Source organism: Ictalurus punctatus, chromosome 6 (assembly GCF_001660625.3).
Source record: "Ictalurus punctatus breed USDA103 chromosome 6, Coco_2.0, whole genome shotgun sequence".
NCBI lineage: Eukaryota > Metazoa > Chordata > Actinopteri > Siluriformes > Ictaluridae > Ictalurus > Ictalurus punctatus.
The window spans coordinates 10,402,000-10,421,456 of record NC_030421.2 but is presented as its reverse complement, the minus strand read 5'-3'; the positions used below and the strand labels follow the sequence as shown (position 1 = coordinate 10,421,456).

General features: G+C 40.4%; 1 protein-coding gene across 3 annotated transcripts in view; it reads left to right on the top strand.

The window, feature by feature from the left end:
• The window catches only part of LOC108266598 (glycerol kinase), a 61,423-nt gene that overhangs the window by 36,766 nt on the left and 5,200 nt on the right, over positions 1-19,457 (top strand). For all 3 annotated transcript variants that reach the window (XM_017470130.3, XM_053680858.1, XM_047156195.2), the window contains 8 exons: positions 4,045-4,087; positions 4,164-4,244; positions 6,547-6,625; positions 7,408-7,504; positions 12,287-12,371; positions 13,041-13,161; positions 16,040-16,183; positions 16,867-16,950. In XM_017470130.3, coding sequence (XP_017325619.1) covers positions 4,045-4,087; positions 4,164-4,244; positions 6,547-6,625; positions 7,408-7,504; positions 12,287-12,371; positions 13,041-13,161; positions 16,040-16,183; positions 16,867-16,950 — 734 coding nt within the window. The remainder of the gene's footprint in view (positions 1-4,044; positions 4,088-4,163; positions 4,245-6,546; positions 6,626-7,407; positions 7,505-12,286; positions 12,372-13,040; positions 13,162-16,039; positions 16,184-16,866; positions 16,951-19,457) is intronic.

Sequence of the window (19,457 nt, the reverse complement as noted above, 5' to 3'; positions counted from 1 at the left end):
CCTCTATGACGTGATTCCGCAGCATTCGGCTGACTTCCTCCTCGCTAGCCTTGCGATGGGCCTCTCGCACATGTTAGGGCCGCTGTCTTACCACTACTCCCGGACGGGTCTTGATCTTGTGGTGGAGCAGCTGCGTCATTCCTGGGGAGGTAGAGAACACATCAGAGAATTGGGCCACCAACTCGCTTAGCTCCTGTCTTTGTGTGGGGGTAAGATCTTCCCCCAATTCTACCAAGGTACCTTTGCCATGATTGGTGTCCAGAGCCACGTACACCGATAGTACCGATGCCGTTTCTATCCACTTCTTCAGCAGATTCATGTGGTAGAGTTTTTCCTCTGCTCGCTTACTGCGCTCCTGCAAGCGGTAGTTCATGGTGCTTTTTCGCTCGAGGACTGTGTACGGGCCTTGCCACTGGGCCACGAACTTGCAGGAGCTACTGGGCACTAGTAGGAGCACCCGATCGCCAGGTTGAACTCCCGAGGCTGCGTGAGATGGTTGTACACCCTTTTCTGTTCTTCCTGGGCACCTCACATGTGCTCCTGAACAATCGTGGTTACCTGGTCAGTCTTCTCCTGCATCTCCTGCACGTAATCGATGACCGAGCAGAACGGGAACGGTTGTTCCTCCCACACTTCGCAGGCCACATCTAGCAGTCCTCGAGGTCGCCGTCCGAAGAGTAGCTTGAAGCGGGTGAACCTCATGGACGCTTGGGGATACTCCTGAACGGCGAAGAGCACGTAGGGAAGGAGGACGTCCCAGTTCCTTCCTTCCTCGTCTACCACCCGGCATAACATCTGTTTTAGCGTCTGGTTGAATCTTTCGACCAGTCCATCAGTTTGCGGGTGGTAGACCGACGTCTTGAGGTGTTTCACCTGTAACAGCTGGCACAGATCAGACATTAGTTTGGACACAAAAGGCGTGCCTTGGTCGGTCAGAATGTCCTTTGGGATCCCCACACAACTGAACAGGAGTATCGGTTCTCTGGCGATGTTGTGGGAGGTGGCTTTACATAGTGGCACCGCCTCGGGGTAGCGGGTGGCATAGACCAGGATGACGAGTATGTACTCGTGGCTCCAGGCGGACTTGGGGAGCGGCCCTACGAGGTTCATGCCAATCCTTTCGAAGGGGACGCTTATGATGGGAAGAGGGATCGGGGCGCTGGCGGGGGCTTCTGGGGGAGGTACGCTGACACTGATGGCACCATTGACAGAAGCTCTGGACCTCTGCGTCCATCCCCGTCCAGATGAAGTGGTCCTTCAGTTGTTTCGGGCACCCAGGTGGCCCCCAAGCAGATGGGCATGGGCCAGGTGTGTCAGTGTTTGGGTTCGGGTCTTGGGACCTACCAGGAGGCCCACGTTTTCCCCTCTGCGCTGGGTCCAGTGGTATAGCAGGCCTCCCCTCACTAAAAAGTAGAAGGCGGGTAGCCTGTGTTCTGGGTTTCGGTCGACCCCCTCAATCTGATGCACCTGGGCCCAGCAATGCTTCAGGCGGTCATCCTTTTTCTGCTCCCGGCTGAAGTTCCCCTGCCGGCTCACCTGTTGAAATGCAGACAAGAATGGGTCAGGGTGTGTGTGTGACTTACCTTCAGCCAGGGCGTTCTCCTTGCCCCGGGCCATGTAGGCCGGCCGGCAGAGCTCTCAGTAACTGGCCCATGGCCACCATTTCTGCCACCTTGGTGGCAGTGCACTGGTCAGGGTGGAGCCACCGTTTGGTGAGGTGCAAGAGGGTGGTCATTTGTCTACTGGGCCCCCGGCCGGTAGCTCCACCGGTAGAACTCCGCTGCCAACTGGTGGGAAGTTCGGCCATACCATGCCAGAATCTTCTTTACCTCTCCGTAGTCCGCCGCGTCCTCCAGAGAGCAGGCGTAGGAAGCGGTGTTTGCTTCTCCAGAGATCAAAAGACTGAGTATGTGCAGCCAGGCTTCCATGCCCCAGCCTTCTCTGTGGGGAACCCATTCGAAGGTCTCGATGTCGTCCTCTGGGGTCAGGCGGGGGAGAAGGTGCTGGGCTTCTCGGCCAGGGTCTCGGAGCGGCGGTGTCACTTCAGGGCCAGCAGCTCCCAGGTAGCAACTCGCAGGCTTTGGGCGAGCTGCTGTGTCGTGGCCTGCTGCTGGAGGCTAGTCTCCATGAGACGCTGTAGCGTGCGGTCCATGTCTATATATCTATACCCACAAATTATTATTATTATTATTGCTTTTTTTTGTTTTTTATTTTTAATAAATTTGCAAAGATTTCAAGCAAACTTCTTTCACGTTGTCATTATGGGGTATTGTTTGTAGAATGTTGAGGAAAATAATGAATTTAATCCATTTTGGAATAAGGCTGTAACATAACAAAATTTGGAAAAAGTGAAGTGCTTTTATGCACTGTATATGCAACCTGAGTGACCCAGGTTCTCCACTCACTCATAGAACCATGGTTACATAAATAACCTTACACCTACTTCTTTACATTCTGTAGCACAAGGGCAGTTTCCTTCAGGTCTATATCAAAGTCATCAAGGGTTTGTAACACACCCTGATAATGCATTCTCCAGACTGCACTTACAGTAGAGTATGTGCTCATATCGTACTTTATTGTGAATGAAAATCAGTAAAAGTGCTGTTTCTGCTTTCCATTGAGGATGAAAATCATATATATTACTCATGCTGTTTCTGTTGAGGATAAAAATTGCTCAGAATACTGATACTGTTCACCATTGTGGGTAAGATTTGTGACAGTACAGTACTCTCTATTGAGGGTGAGAATCACTCAAACTCAACACAGAACACAGAAGCAACATCAGTCTGCACTAGTGTGTGTGGCCACCGTAGAGGTTCCTGAACACCACAGCTTTCATTTCCTTTCTTATTTTTATACCCTCCTCCAGCAAGTCTCTTAGGCTTGCTACAAGATATCTGTGATTACAATTAAATACACCTCATATTCCTGTCATGTTCTTGTCCCTACTAGCACTGAGACATGCCTTGTAATATGGCTGAAAGTTGCTGAACAGATCAGCAAAGGCAGGGGTGTCAAATCTTACCAGCAAAGGGCCGGTGTGGGTGCAGGTTTCTGTTCCAATCAAGCAGGAGCCACAAGTGATTCCCCCTGTTTAATCAATTGAACTTGGCTTTCAATAAACTCAGGGTGGCTTGGTTGGAATGAAAACCTGCACCCACACCAACGGCCCTTTCCGCATAAGATTTGACATCCCTGAGCTAAGGTAAATTTCCCCTAGGTGTGAATGTGTTTGAATGTGTGTATGCATGGACAATGGACTGGTGTCCTATCCAGGATGTATCCCTGCCTCATCCCCGATGTTCCCGAATAGGCTTTGAATCTACTTTGACCCTGGCCAGGATAAAGAGTGAGTGACTGATGTTCTGTACGTTCAGCCAATAACTATACAATCTACAGTGAAACATTTATCATTTTCACTACTGGATTTATAAATGCATGAATGTTCCCATGAGTGAAGTTGTTCTGTCTTTGAGAGTAGCTACTGTGACCTGTTTACAGCATGCTGAACATGCAGGCTGGTAGGTGGTTAGATATGATTGCTGGAGCCAGTGATGACAGCTGTGGTTTGGCTGTATAATTCTGTCTCAAGGCTCTGAAACGTTGAAAAATTATTCAAAATATGATGTAAATGAATGAGTGTAGATATTAGAATTTATTTTATGAATAAGGTAAATCTGAATTCAAATATTTTCAATCCTCTTTAAACCTTTTCAATAAAAAAGCTTGCATACATTTTGTGGGTGTTTTTGTATATACACAATCCATTAGTAAATCAGGGCCACATGCTTAATATGTAGGAAAGATTTTTACTCCTTAGCTAGTATTTTGTTGTTTAGTCTGTCTCATCAGTCTGATCATCTGTGGTCTTTCAATTGCAAACTGACTGTCTGTCTTGGTTAAAGCACCCCTTTAACCCTGATGTTCATGACTTGGCTGCAGATGAAATATAACTCCGAGCAAGAAATGTTGCCACATCTCAAACATTATGAATAGCACTGTAGGCACTTATGTTCAACACACCACTGTTTTCTTCTGTTGTAGATATGGAACCGGTTGCTTCATGTTGAAAAATACTGGACTCAAGGTATTTAATGCTTTAATGACTTTGTGTGGTCTCACTCGATAGATGACTTTAGTTAACTCTTAACTCTTCCTCACAGCCTGTGATGTCAGAACATGGCCTCCTCACAACAGTTGCCTACAAAATGGGAAAGGACAAACCTGCTTACTATGCACTCGAGGTGAATATTCTTTTTTGTTTACTGAGGTATTCCAGATACTTTAAATCAGGTTCTTGCATTATTTCCTTGGTCCAAATACAAATAACTGCAGTCCATGTTAAGTATAATATAAAGATACCTTTACCCTTTTTAAGTTTTATTTGTCTGCATGAATTATATACAAAATAGATTTTTGATTGCAGTTTTACAAATGCATAATTAAATTATCTACAATTATTCTTGTGTTTAATATTACTATTTCCTCATATTTTTTATAAGATATTATATGCTGTTTCATATTCATATTCACTTATTAAGAACATGCCTTTTACTTCCTTATGTGCACATTTCTGCAGTCAGATCTCAATTGTGATACATATTGTATCTTACCCATCTTACTATATCTTCTTTTCTTAAATGGACAGAGTATGTGATGTTTTTCCTAATGTAAACCTATTTGGTTATTTGTTTCCCATCAGTGCCTCTTGCTCTCATGTCCTAAGTCAGGGTGAATATCACCCAGGGTGCAACATTTTACTATACTGTCTGTTGAAGGGCCTCCTTTATTTCATCTAATACTTCTGGATGCTTGGGCATGCCAATATATAGTTAGGCAACCGCCTTGGGCGCCTCAAAACGCAAATTATATATATGTTTAATTATTAATGCTACATAACTATGCCAGAAAATGTAATATCAGTGTCCCATTCCTATATTCTGCCTAGAGCCTCCAAATCACTAAATCTGCACCTGAGTATATGAGCTCAGCACTACAATACACACAGCTGGACCCATCCATGCCAGTAAAATGCCTGAGGTGAGGTTGTGGTAGATGGGGCAGTTTAGCCTTCAAATTTTACACCAAGACAAAACTGAGCATAGCAACAAGGCATTAGGTGGGCATTCATCATCATCATCAAGGTCTCACCCAAGCTCAAATTTTGTGAGGTATTTCAATATACAGTGGAGGAAATAAGTATTGGACACATCAACATTTTTTTCAGTAAATATATTTCCTATGAGGCTACATGAAATTTTCACCAGACATTAGTATTAACTCAAGAAATCTGGAAATATAAATAATTCACAACATTAAAGTCCATAAATAAAGGTAATAAAGTGGAATGGCACAGGAAAAAAGTATTGGAGCCTCATTGGGAATATATTTACTGAAAAAAATGTTGATGCGTCCAATACTTATTTCCCGACTTGTATGCTGTCCAAGATCTCGTAGAAACGCACACAAAAAAATGGGTAGGGCTGAGTTGGTACAGAAACTGATTGCAGTAGACATACATCAAGCTTACTTCCCAAAAAACTGAAAGTTGGCCAGCAGTGCTATTAGCTTTGAACTGGTAGAAACCACTGGGACCCTGATATCCCCATCTACAGTCCAGAGAATCTTGTCAGAATTGGTCTTCATGCAAAAACACAAGGATTGGGGTGCAGAATAATGGTAGAAGGTGCTCTACATTGATGAGAGATATGAAATTTTGGCCCTGACAGTTTGTCCACTGAATGGCTGGATGAGTGTCTGTAAGCACTCTTTGAAGCACAGTGGAAGTTCCCTGTAGGTTTGGGATTGCATTTCTCCAAATGAAAATTGTGATTTTGTCAGTGAAAAAATGCATATTCTTATCCATTATGCAGCACCATCAAGGTGGCAGCTAATTCTTAATTCATTCTGCAGTATGATTGTGACGGCAAACACACAAGAAAAGTCATAGACAAATACTGCCAGTGAAAATGAGAACAAAGAGCTCTGAAACAGATGGTATGGCTCTGATCTCAACAACACTGAACCAGTCTGTGGAATGCATGCAGAGACAGAACAGCCATCCAGAGGAATACTTTAAAACCTGCACAACAGCGTGCCTGAGAGAATGAGAGAATGCTGTTAAAAGGGTGGCAAAGGGAGGTCACACCAAATATTGATTTGATTTAGGTTTTATTTCTGTTTACCGTATTTCTACGATAAAGCAAAAATATTCCAGACAGGAAAGCTCCATATATACACTGTAGGAGGTGAGAGTTATAGCTCATTGCATTTATGGCATTTGGCAGACACCCTTATCCAGAGCAACTTACATTTATACATCTGCTCAAGGGCCCAACAGTGGCAGCTTGGCAGTGCTGGAGTTTGAACTCACAACCTTCTGATCAGTAGCCCTTCATCTTAACCACCCGCTTGACATTAGGGAACGAAGAAAGTTCTTAGCGTTAATAGCATTAATTTAAATAGAGTTAAATGACTTGCCACTATTATGTTTTGATTTTGTTTTGTTTTTTAAAGTTGTATTCCCCTGACTGGTTCATGTTTCAGGGATCTGTTGCAATTGCTGGAGCAGTAGTGAGGTGGTTGAAGGACAATCTGGGAATCCTCAAATCCTCTTCTGAAATTGGCAAGTCATTACACTTTTTTCTTTATAATAACCAATATTGTCACCGCATTTTAGTATTTAAAGTTTATACACTCACTAGTCACTTTAATAGGAACACATGTACAACTGCACATTGATGCTGTTATCTATTCAGCCATGTGGCAGCAGTGCAATTCATAAAATCATGCAGATACAAGTCAAGAGCTTCAGTTAATGTTCACATCAAACATCAGAATGGGGGAAAAGTGTTATATCTGTGACTTTAACTGTGGCATGGATGTTGGTACCAGAAGGGCTGGTTTGAGTCCTCTGACCTCTCTGATTACCTAGGTGATCCTACCCATAGAACTGTCACTCACTCAGTGTTTTTTGTTTTTCTCACCATTCTGTGTAAACTCTAGAGACTGTTGTGAGTGAGAATCGGAGGAGATCAGCAGTTTATGAAATACTCAAACCAGCCACATCTGGCAACAACCACGGCACGGTTAAAGTCACAGAGATCACACTTTTTCCCCATTCTGATGTTTATGTGAACATTAAATGAAGCTCTTGACCTGTACACTATCTGCATGATTTTCAGCATTGTGCTGCTACCACATGATTGGTTGATTAGATAACTATTAGAGTTCCTAATAAGGGGAAAGTGAGTGTAACTTGAAATGTACGAAAACCACTGTGTGGATACATGATTCTATTAGCTTGTGAGATCATATGGTGTTGGGGGGTTGTATTCATAAATCCAGTGTCCAAGTTTGAGGATTTCTTTGCCAATTCTTCCCAAAATTTCCAAAATGTTCCAATAGAAAAGTTGGCTGCTGCAGCTGGGACGTCATATGGCTGTTATTTTGTTCCAGCATTTTCTGGGCTTTACGCTCCCTACTGGGAACCCAGTGCTCGAGGGTAAGTAACATTAACAAATACTTTATATGGAAATGAAGCAAAAGGATGTGGTAAAATCTGACCTTAGGCCATAGTTGATGCCAATACATTCTCATACATACAGTATAACGAACCATCTATCAACCTCCCATTATTGTAAAGGGCATAACACCTAGATATACACTTTTATTTTTTCATTAAACTTCTACTGAATTAACAGAGCTTCTTTAATTACTAAAAAAGCAGCAGGCTGCTGGATATAAATAAAGGTTATTCTGTTCAGTTTGATTGCTTCTTTAGGGCATGACACATGATACATTTTTTTAATTTTGGATTTTAAGCCGCTATTGGATAAATAAAATGTATTTAGTGCAAGTGCACATGGAACTGACTGCCCTTGCACTTTTAAAAGGGTTCTACTTGGAATTCTCTATAAAAAGAAAAACTCTTCTATAATATATATAATATAACTCTTCTACATGGATTTGAAAGGATCCTCCAGAGGAAAAAAGTGAAGACCCTTTAGGTGGATAATTGGTCTGCATATTTAATTTGGCATAGCTTTTATGCTGGATGTCCTTCCTGACACAACCCTCCCATTACAAGGCTTGGGACCGGCACTTAGTGCAACCCCCAGGGTATGAGTTGATTCCCTGCCCGGGAATTGAATCTGGGCCACGACGGCATGGGATCCTTAACCGATAGAGTACCAGGGAACTGTAATCAGTATAAATAAGTAATATACTTAATTACACTTATAACAGTTCTCTGTTGTATGTATGTATTTAGCAGTTACATATTACAGGCTAAACATGGTGTCGAATATGGAGCTCTGTATTTTGCATTTTGACACTTTCACAGTTGCATAAATCCAGCATTTATTGAGCCCATTTGTCCCTGTGGTAGAAACATGCAGCTAAAAGGTTATTTCATTTGTTCTGAGTAAATCAATTCACACAAATTTCACAGCATCAGCTCAGCCTCATGGCATAATAATGGTGCTTGCGCACACACACACACACACACACACACACACACACACACACACACACACACTCACTCACTCTCTCTCTCTCTGCATGAGCCTTTTCCCCTTATTTTATGTGTGCTTAATCTATCTACTTTTAGTTTATAATATAGAAAATAATCCACCTTTCACATTCATTACACCCACGACAACTGAACTCCAAAATAATCCGCTTTAAGACATTTCTTAATCTGACATGGATGCCAAAAATTACTCAATATGTCTTTTTATCTATGAAAGATAATAGGGTTTAGCTCTGTTATCCCATTTACACAGCCGCCCTGCTGCCTTGTATTATTAAGCTTTTATGAAATCTGTTTTCCTGTCAGTTTTGTGTGTACAGTCAGATCCAAGTGCTTAAATTTGCTTGCATGATCTGTTTTTCTTCCATCAATCACATTATAGCACACACATGTACAACACATATAGTTCAGTCAAATTTACTGAAGTGCTGGTCACTAAGAGACAATAATATATACAGTGTGTTACAATCACAATAAATACAGTGTGTTCAATTGTTACTGTTTAAATATATATGAATGAAAATAAAGGAAATAGATTTGTTACTTTGCAATGACATCTTTAGTAATTGGATTGTCTTGAGTCAATCTTGAAAGCAAGTCCATCAATTATTGTTATATAGTACCCTCCACTAAAATTGGCACCCTTGGCAAATATGAGCAAAGAAGGCTGTGAAAAATTGTCTTTATTGTTTGATCTTTTGTTCAAAAAAATTCACAAAAATACTCTGCTCTCATGGATAGCAAACAAACAAATCAAAAAATATTTTTGTTGAATATATGTGTGCCACAATTACTGACACCCCTATGAATTCATATGAGAAATATATTTTAAGTATATTCCCATTGATATTTTACATTATTTTTAGTATACCTTGGTGACTAGGAACAGGAAGTTGTTCAACCACAATTCAAACCACAATGAGGCAACACACAGGCCAAATTCCCTTAGTCATTCATAACAATGGGTAAGAAATATAGTTGTGATGTGTGGCAAAAGGTTATTGAGCTTCACAAACTGGGAAGTGGCTATAAGAAAATAGCACAAGCATTGAAAATGCCCATTTCCACCATCAGGGGAATAATTAAGAAGTTCCAGTAAACTGGAAATGTTATGAATCAGCCTGGAACTGGACGTGTGTCTATATCGTCTCAACGCACTGTGAAGAGAATGGTTCGAGTAGCCGAAAAAAAGTCTTCAAAACTACAATCCGAAGTCACCTTTATCACTACAAGTTGTTTGGAAAGGTTTAAAAAAAAATTATAAATAATAGAGCCTCTACTCTCATCCAAAAACAAACTCAAGTGTCTTCAGTTTGCTAGACACTATTGGAACTTCAAATGGTTCCATGGTCAGATGAGACCAAAATAGAGCTTTTTAACAATAAATTCCAGAGATAGTTTTGGTGCACACAGAGAGTTGGCCATATGGAAAAGTACCTCATGCCCACGGTTAAATATGGTGGTGGCTCTTTAATGTTCTGGGTTTGTTTTTTTGCCAGAGGACCTGGATCAAATATCTACAGATATGAAATGAAAACCTGACTGCCTCTGCCAGAAAGCTTAAAACAGACCGTGGTTTGATCGTCCAGCAGGACAATGATCCAAAACTTACATCAAAATCAACAATGGTTGAAAAAAATGGTTTACTGACCACAAACCCATAGAACACCTGCGGGGTGAACTGAAGAGGAGAGTCCACCAGCATGGACCTCGGAATTTAAAGGATCTGGAAAGGTTCTGTATGAAGGAATGGCCTCGGATCCCTTGCCATGTATTTTCCAACCTCATCAGGCATTATAGGAGAAGACTTAGAGCTGTTATCTTGGCAAAGGGAGGTAGCAGAAAGTATTGACTAAAAGGTTGCCAATAATTGTTGCACACCTATATTTAACAAAGTAAAATATAGATAAAAATTGTTGTTTGCAATTGTTTGGTATCCATGACAGCAGAGTATTTTTGTGAATTTTCTTTAACAAAAGATCAAAAGACAATAAAGACACAGTATCTTTGTATACACAGAATTTCATACAGTGCATCCGGAAAGTATTCACAGAGCTTCACTTTTTCCACATTTTGTTATGTTACAGCCTTATTCCAAAATGGATTAAATTCATTATTTTCCTCAAAATTCTACAAACAATACCCCATAATGACAACGTGAAAGATGTTTGTTTGAAATCTTTGCAAATTTATTAAAAATAAAAAACAAAAAAAGCACATGTACATAAGTATTCACAGCCTTTGACATGAGACTCAAAATTGAGCTCAGGTGCATCCTGTTTCCACTGATCATCCTTGAGATGTTTCTACAACTCGATTGGAGTCCACCTGTGGTAAATTCAGTTGATTGGACATGATTTGGAAAGGCACACACTTGTCTATATGAGATCCCACAGTTAATAATCCATGTCAGAGCACAAACCAAGCCATGAAGTCCAAGGAATTGTCCGTAGACCTCTGAGACAGGATTGTATCAAGGCACAGATCTGGGGAAGGGTACAGAAACATTTCTGCAGCATAGAAGGTCCCAATGAGCACAGTGGCCTCCATCATCTATAAATGGAGGAAGTTTGGAACCAGTAGGACTCTTCCTAGAGCTGGCCGCCCAGCCAAACTGAGCGATCGGGGGAGAAGGGCCTTAGTCATAACAACCATCTCTGCAGAACTCCATCAATCAAGCCTGTATGGTAGAGTGGCCAGACGGAAGCCACTCCTCAGTAAAAGGCACATGACAGCCCGCCTGGAGTTTGCCAAAAGGCACCTGAAGGACTCTCAAACCATGATGAAACAAAGATTGAACTCTTTGGCCTGAATGACAAGTATCATGTCTGGAGGAACCCAGGCACCACTCATTACCTGTCCAATACCATCCCTACAGTGAAGCATGGTGGTAACAGCATCATGCTGTGGGGATGTTTTTCAGCGGCAAGAACTGGGAGACTTGTCAGGATCGAGGGAAAGATGAATGCAGCAATGTACAGAGACATCCTTGATGAAAACCTGCTCCAGAGCGCTCTGGACCTCAGACTGGGGTGAAGGTTCATCTTCCAACAGGACAACGACCCTAAGCACACAGCCAAGATAACAAAGGAGTGGCTACAGGACAACTCTGTGAATGTCCTTGAGTGGCCCAGCCAGAGCCCAGACTTGAACCCGATTGAACATCTGTGGAGAGATCTGAAAATGGCTGTGCACTGATGCTCCCCATCCAACCTGATGAAGCTTGAGAGGTCCTGCCAAGAAGAATGGGAGAAACTGCCCAAAAATAGGTGTGCCAAGCTTGTAGCATCATACTCAAAAAGACTTGAGGCTGTAATTGGTGCCAAAGGTTCTTCAACAAAGTATTGAGCAAAGGCTGTGAATACTTATGTACATGTGTTTTTTTTGGTTTTTATTTTTAATAAATTTGCAAAGATTTCAAACAAACTTCTTTCACGTTGTCATTATGGGGTATTATTTGTAGAATTTTGAGAAAAATAATTAATTTAATCCATTTTGGAATAAGGCTGTAACATAACAAAATGTGGAAAAAGTGAAGCGCTGTGAATACTTTCCGGATGCACTGTACATCACAACATTGAAATACATAGACAATGAAATGTTTTCTTGCAACTATCACAGATAATCTAGATAATGTTCAAAGGTATGCAAATTATATTCAAATGATGTATATTCATAGTTATTATTGTGCAAAAATTCTCAATATGAATTTATTTAAATCTGTGTTTTTAAATTTTATTTAATTCCTTTAAGGATTATCTGTGGCCTGACACAGTTCACAAACAGGAATCACTTGGCTTTTGCAGCACTGGAAGCAGTGTGTTTTCAAACACGAGAGGTAATGCAAGAAACACGCATTTATACAAAGCATATAGTCTTTATTGCCACTTTATTAGGAACACTTGTACACCTGATCATTCATGCAGTTATCCAATCAGTCAATCATATAGCAGCAGCATAATCATGCAGATACAGGTCAGGACCTTCAGTTAATGCACACATCAAACATCAGAATGAGGGAAAACAATGATCTCTGTGACCTTGAAAATGGCATGACTGTTGTGGTCAGTTGGGTTGATTTGAGAATTTCTCTAACTGCTGATCTCCCTGGATTTCCACACACAAGTCTGCAGACAGAAATATTGATGAGAGAAGTCAGAGGAAAACGACAAAACTGGTTTGAGCTGGAAATCTACAGTAACTCAAATAACCACTCTTTGCAACCATATCAAGGAGAAAAGCATCTCAGAATGGACAACCTTGAGGCAGACAGGATACAACAGCACAATAATGCACCATGTCACAAAGTCATCTCAAACTAGTTCCATGAACTTGACAATAAGTTCAGTGTACTTCAGTGGCCCAGACATCAGATCTGCTGTGATGCTTTTAGAATGTGATCTGCAGGGCTTTTTTCTCTGCATAATGAAAGTAACACAGCATGTGAGGATGTAACAGTGGCTCAGTATCAGCTTTGATTTTATTAAAATACAAATGTTTCCTTCAGGTTTTGGATGCGATGACTCGAGACAGTGGCGCTTCACTTACTCAGTTACAGGTAGATGGAGGAATGACGGCTAACAAATTACTAATGCAACTACAGGCTGATATCCTCTGTATCCCTGTTGGTAAGTGTGTGTGTGTGTGTGTGTGTGTGTGTGTGTGAGAGAGAGAGAGAGAGAGAGAGAGAGAGAGAGAGAGAGAGAGAGAGAGAGAGAGAGAGAGAGAGAGAGAGAGAGAGATGTTTTGTTATTTCATCAGCAAAGGTTTGTTGGAGTTTGTTAATTATTGACAGACTTTAATAAAGATGGGTACAATATCTGTAGTGAAGTTGCGAGGTTAGTTGAAGACATAATGACTAAGATGCATCACTATTAGTCCTAAATTGCCCCATATTTAATATTTTACTATCTTATTTAATTTAATCTTAAATTAAATAAGATAGTGATTAGAGATAATGTCAGAATTGTTTGCCTATTTTTGATATTTATGCTACATTAAATCAAAGGTGTATTTGTCATGATGAGTGGGTCCTGTTATATTCTGAGTGACTTCAAATTGCCTGTTAGAATGCATCAGGAGAGCACTCCTTTTCTAAACTGCCTTTAGTTTAAAAAAATAATTGCTTGCAGTCTGCTGTTGGACAGGAGAGACTCTGTATGTGCACTGTATGTGCACCTGGAATGCAGGCCAAGATTAAAACCACACGGGGCCTGGGGCTATGGTAACATGAAAAGGAGCACTCTCCTGACACATTGGTAAGAGGCAGTGGAAATTATTCAAAAACTCCTGTGCGGAAAGCAAATCCACGTCAGTATGTAGACACATAGATATGTGGTTATTTGTTTGTATACCCGCTTTTTCAAGCTATTACAGTGGGGGAAAAAAGTATTTGATCCCCTGCTGATTTTGTACGTTTGCCCACTGACAAAGAAATGATCAGTCTATAATTTTAATGGTAGATTTATTTGAACAGTGAGAGACAGAATAATAACAAAAAAATCCAGAAAAACGCATGTCAAAAATGTTATAAATTGATTTGCATTTTAATGAGGGAAATAAGTATTTGACCCCCTCTGCAAAACATGACTTAGTACTTGGTTTAAAAACCCTTGTTGGCAATCACAGAGGTCAGACGTTTCTTGTAGTTGTCCACCAGGTTTGCACACATCTCAGGAGGGATTTTGTCCCACTCCTCTTTGCAGATCTTCTCCAAATCTTTAATGTTTCGAGGCTGACGTTTGGCAACTCGAACCTTCAGCTCTCTCCACAGATTTTCTATGGGATTTAGGTCTGGAGACTGGCTAGGTCACTCCAGGACCTTAATGTGCTTCTTCTTGAGCCACTCCTTTGTTGCCTTGGCCGTGTGTTTTGGGTCATTGTCATGCTGGAATACCCATCGACGAGCCATTTTCAATGCCCTGTCTGAGGGAAGGAGGTTTTCACCCAAGATTTGACGGTACATGGCCCCGTCCATCGTCCCTTTGATGCGGTGAAGTTGTCCTGTCCCCTTAGCAGAAAAAAACCCCCAAAGCATAATGTTTCCACCTCCATGTTTGACGGTGAGGATGGTGTTCTTGGGGTCATAGGCAGCATTCCTCCTCCTCCAAACACGGCGAGTTGAGTTGATGCCAAAGAGCTCCATTTTGGTCTCATCTGACCACAACACTTCCACCCAGTTGTCCTCTGAATCATTCAGATGTTCATTGGCAAACTTCAGACGGGCATGTATATGTGCTTTCTTGAGCAGCGGACCTTGCGGTCGCTGCAGGATTTCAGTCCTTCACGGCGTAGTGTGTTACCAATTGTTTTCTTGGTGACTATAGTCCCAGCTGCCTTGAGATCATTGACAAGATCCTCCCGTGTAGTTCTGGGCTGATTCCTCACTGTTCTCATGATCAATGCAACTCCACGAGGTGAGATCTTGCATGGAGCCCCAGGCCGAGGGAGATTGACAGTTCTTTTGTGCTTCTTCCATTTGCGAATAATCGCACCAACTGTTGTCCCCTTCTCACCAAGCTGCTTGGCAATGGTCTTGTAGCCCATTCCAGACTTGTGTAGGTCTACAGTCTTGTCCATGACATCCTTGGAGAGCTCTTTGGTCTTGGCCATGGTGGAGAGTTTGGAATCTGATTGATTGATTGCTTCTGTGGACAGGTGTCTTTTATACAGGTAACAAACTGATATTAGGAGCACTCCCTTTAACAGTGTGCTCCTAATCTCAGCTCGTTACCTGTATAAAAGACACCTGGGAGCCAGAAATCTTTCTGATTGAGAGGGGGTCAAATACTTTTTTCCCTCATTAAAATGCAAATTAATTTATAAAATTTTTGACATGCGTTTTTCTGGATTTTTTTGTTGTTATTCTGTCTCTCACTGTTCAAATAAATCTACCATTAAAATTATAGACTGATCATTTCTTTGTCAGTGGGCAAACGTACAAAATCAGCAGGGGATCAAATACTTTTTTCCCTCACTGTATTTGGCTACTACATCTACGTCAATCATGCAACTGCATAGATTTTTTTTTTAAGATAAACATTTATTTTTAAATCGATGCATGCAACATGTTCCAAAAAATTTGGACAGGGGCAATTTAGGACTAATAGTGATGTGACAAGTTGAAATTAGAAGGTGACGTGAAACAGGTAAAGCAATCATCTAATCATAGCATATAAGGAGCCTGCAAAAAAGGCTTAGTCCTCCAATGGCAGGGATGGGTCGAGGCTCGCCAATCTGCCAACTGATGCGTCAGCGAATAATCCAGAACTTTAAGAACAACGTTCCCCAAAGACAAATCAGTAGGATTCCACCTTCTACAGTGCACAATATAATTAAAAGATTCAAGGAATCTGGTAAAATCTTGGTGTGTAAAGGGCAAGGCCAAAAACCACTTCTGAATGCATGTGATCTCTGTTCCTTCAAATGTCGTGATACATCTAGTGTGAGTTGTAGCTGTCAGGCTTTATGTGTTCATGCCTAACTGGGAGTATTTCTCCTGTGTAGTGAAACCTTCTATGTCTGAGACCACTGCACTGGGGGTAGCAATGGCTGCTGGAGCAGCTGAAGGGGTCAACGTGTGGAGCCTAAATCCTGAGGACATGTCCTGTGTGGTGTTTGAGAAATACCAACCTCAGATTAAACCAGAAGGTGAGGGCTGAAAGGATCAGCCTTTTCTTTCCTCATCACTGTTTCTCTTCCCAAATCTTACTTATATCTAAACTGCTTAAATGGCCTTTACAGTTTTACTTTAAAAAAAATTAAACTATTTCCCTTGGAATTTTTATCTATCTGTCTCTCTGTCAACAAATTAAATGATGAATAAGTATCAAAAAAAGTATATTAAAAAAAAAAGTATAAGAACCAAATTGATATAATAATCAAATTGAAACAATACAGCTACACATACACTGGATTTAACATTAAATTAATAATTCTGTATATATTCATGTAATCACACCTCCTGCTATTGACAACTAAATGAGCCATGTCCTGATCAACAGCATGATTGATCCTGATAGTTAAAGTTACTTGTGTTTACAGTTCAGTTCTGCCTTTAGCAATACATTTGTGTACAAAATGAAGGAGCCATTATTTCGCTGCAATCATCCACTTCACACACAAACCTGCTCTGATGGAGAAAATTGTCTATGTGCCATTTGATTGGACCTTTTCTCATGGTAATACTGCAACAATTGGTTAAAATTGCAAATCTGCATGTTGATGTGAACTTTTGAAGACATGTGTTTTTCTTATGGTGCTACAGCAGTAAGTCTGGCAATTTTCTAAAAGCTTATGAAGAAGAATTATAAATGATGTAACTGTTTGAGCAGAGAGTGAATTCCGATATGCAAGATGGAAGAAAGCTGTCCAGAAGGCCATGAACTGGGAGACTATGGATCCATTTAACAAGAATGGTGAACACACACACACACACACACACACACACACACACACACACACACACACACACACACACACACTCAGCAAAAAAAAAAAGTCCTGTCACATTCAGTTGCTTTTATTTCCAGCAAATTTCTTAACATGTAAATATTTGTATTAACATAAAAACATTCAAGAACTGAGACATAAACTGAACAAGTTTCACAGACATTTGATGAACAGAAATGGAATAATGAGTCCCTGAACAAAGTAGGAGGTCAATATTAAAAGTAAGAGTCAGTATCTGGCATGTCCACCAGCTGCTTCAAGTACTACGGTGCATCTCATCCTCATGGACTGCACCAGATTTGTCAGTTCTTGCTGTGAGATGTTATTCCACTCTTCCACCAAGGCATTTGCAAGTTCTCGATCATATCTGGGGGGGACATGGTTACATGTAATTTTCCAATGCAAGGACGATTAGATGTCCTTCCTGTCTCCCTGTAGCACTGTCTTAGGCATCTTACATTACAGACATTGCAGTTTATTGCTCTGGACACATCTACAGTCCTCATGCCTCCCTGCAGCAGGTCTATGGCATGTTCATGCAGGTGAGCAGTAACACTAGACATCTTTCTTCTGGTGTTTTTCAGAGTCAGTAGAAAGGTCTCTTTAGTGTCCTAAATTATTGTAACTGTGACCTTAATTGCCTACCGCCTGTACACTGTTAGTGTCTTAATGACTGTTCCACAGGTGCATGTGCAATAATTGTTTATGGTTCATTGAACAAGCATGAAAAACATTGTTTAAACCCTTTCCAATAAAGATCTGTAAAGCTTATTTGGATTTTACAAAATTATCTTTAAAATACAGTCTCCCGAAAAAGGGACATTTCTTTTTTTGCTGAGTGTATATATATATATATATATATATATATATATATATATATATATATATATATATATATATATAAAATATACTCTCTCTCTCTTATTCTGTAGTGTATCTGTATGATAAAACTCACTTCTGGGGTGTGTGTGTGTGCGTGTGTGAGAGAGAAAGAATTTGAGCATAATATGTTAACAATGTTAAAAATGTGTGAGATGCAGTTAAAGAAAATCAATGTCATCAATAATTGTAGCAAGTATAGTAAGAGTCATAGTATAGTGAAAACAGCGGATCACCCGTGCACTTATTGATTACAGAATTTTTTACACTGGACACCCTTCCTGATGCATCCCTGTCCATTTTCTGGGACAGATCAGCTTCCGGGTTTGGGACCAGCACTGATAGGTTAGGTTGGTTCCCTGACCAGGAATCGAACCTGGGCCGCGGCAGGCATGCTAGCCACCAGTAAAAATTTGTATAAAATAGGTAACACTGATAAAATCAAGGACGCATATAGGAGCCTCTGACTAAAATATATTTAATGGGGGTTTAGTGTCAGAATGTAATGTGTGAATCAGAGGCACAGAGGTGGATATGTATCAGCTCACATTGGTATTAAAGTAACCCTAGCCAAACCCTAACACTAGTGGTATAATTGAGTAATAGGTACATTTGCATACAGGAGGTATGACAAAGCTCTGACCTCTGTGTACAGCCTTGGACTATTTAAAGATACTTAGATGTCATCATAATTACATAATTTCATTACATATTTTCATATTGATACTAAATACGATACGATTTTATTCATTGTCTAGTCTGCTTTTTAGTGTTTGAATTCTTCTTCATATGAAATAAGGATGTTTATTGGCTCAAAAAAACCTAAGCACACTTCCATAACGCTCTCTGTATGTCTCAATGATAGCATTAATTGTCAGCTAAATTGTATGCAACACTGATGTGGTCATTTTATCCTGTCTCCTCTGGTCTCCTCACATTTACAAAGACAGCAGGGACTTTTCATTATCATTAACAGTGCTGTAGTGTAGTTGTTAGTATTTTAGTTTTCTGTATCAGTATAACACTACCAATTCACTGTAACAGCAGACCTTTAATCCATTTTACATTTCAGTGTTAACATGGAAATTTCAGACTGATCAATTTATTACTGATTTCAGCATTATTAGTTACTCTAGTACATTTTATTGCTTAAACTGCATTAGAATAAAACGGACAAGTTCAGGCCTTAAATAGACTGTGAGTATGTAAATATTGGCTTGTTAAATTCAGAGCTGGTTATTTGATATATTGGTAAAGAGCAGCAGGCTTGTTTTTACATCATACATTAATTTTATCCAAGCAATTAAGTTCTCCAGTAAATTATAATGATCAAATCTGTTATGCCAAAAGACTTTCCATTGCTCTCACAATTCCTGAACTTGCTCTTACGGCTGAATTTACACACCCTTAGGACAAAATAAAGTTGACAAATTAATTTATAGCTTCAGTATATTTGGACTTGCAGATGTTTCTTCAAAACACATATCAGAAATATAAACATGTTGAGTTAATTAATGAAAAACAACATTTTTTAAATTAAGTCAGGGAGAAGAAGAGGGTTATGTCAGACTTTTCTGTTGCTTTTACCTTTGGA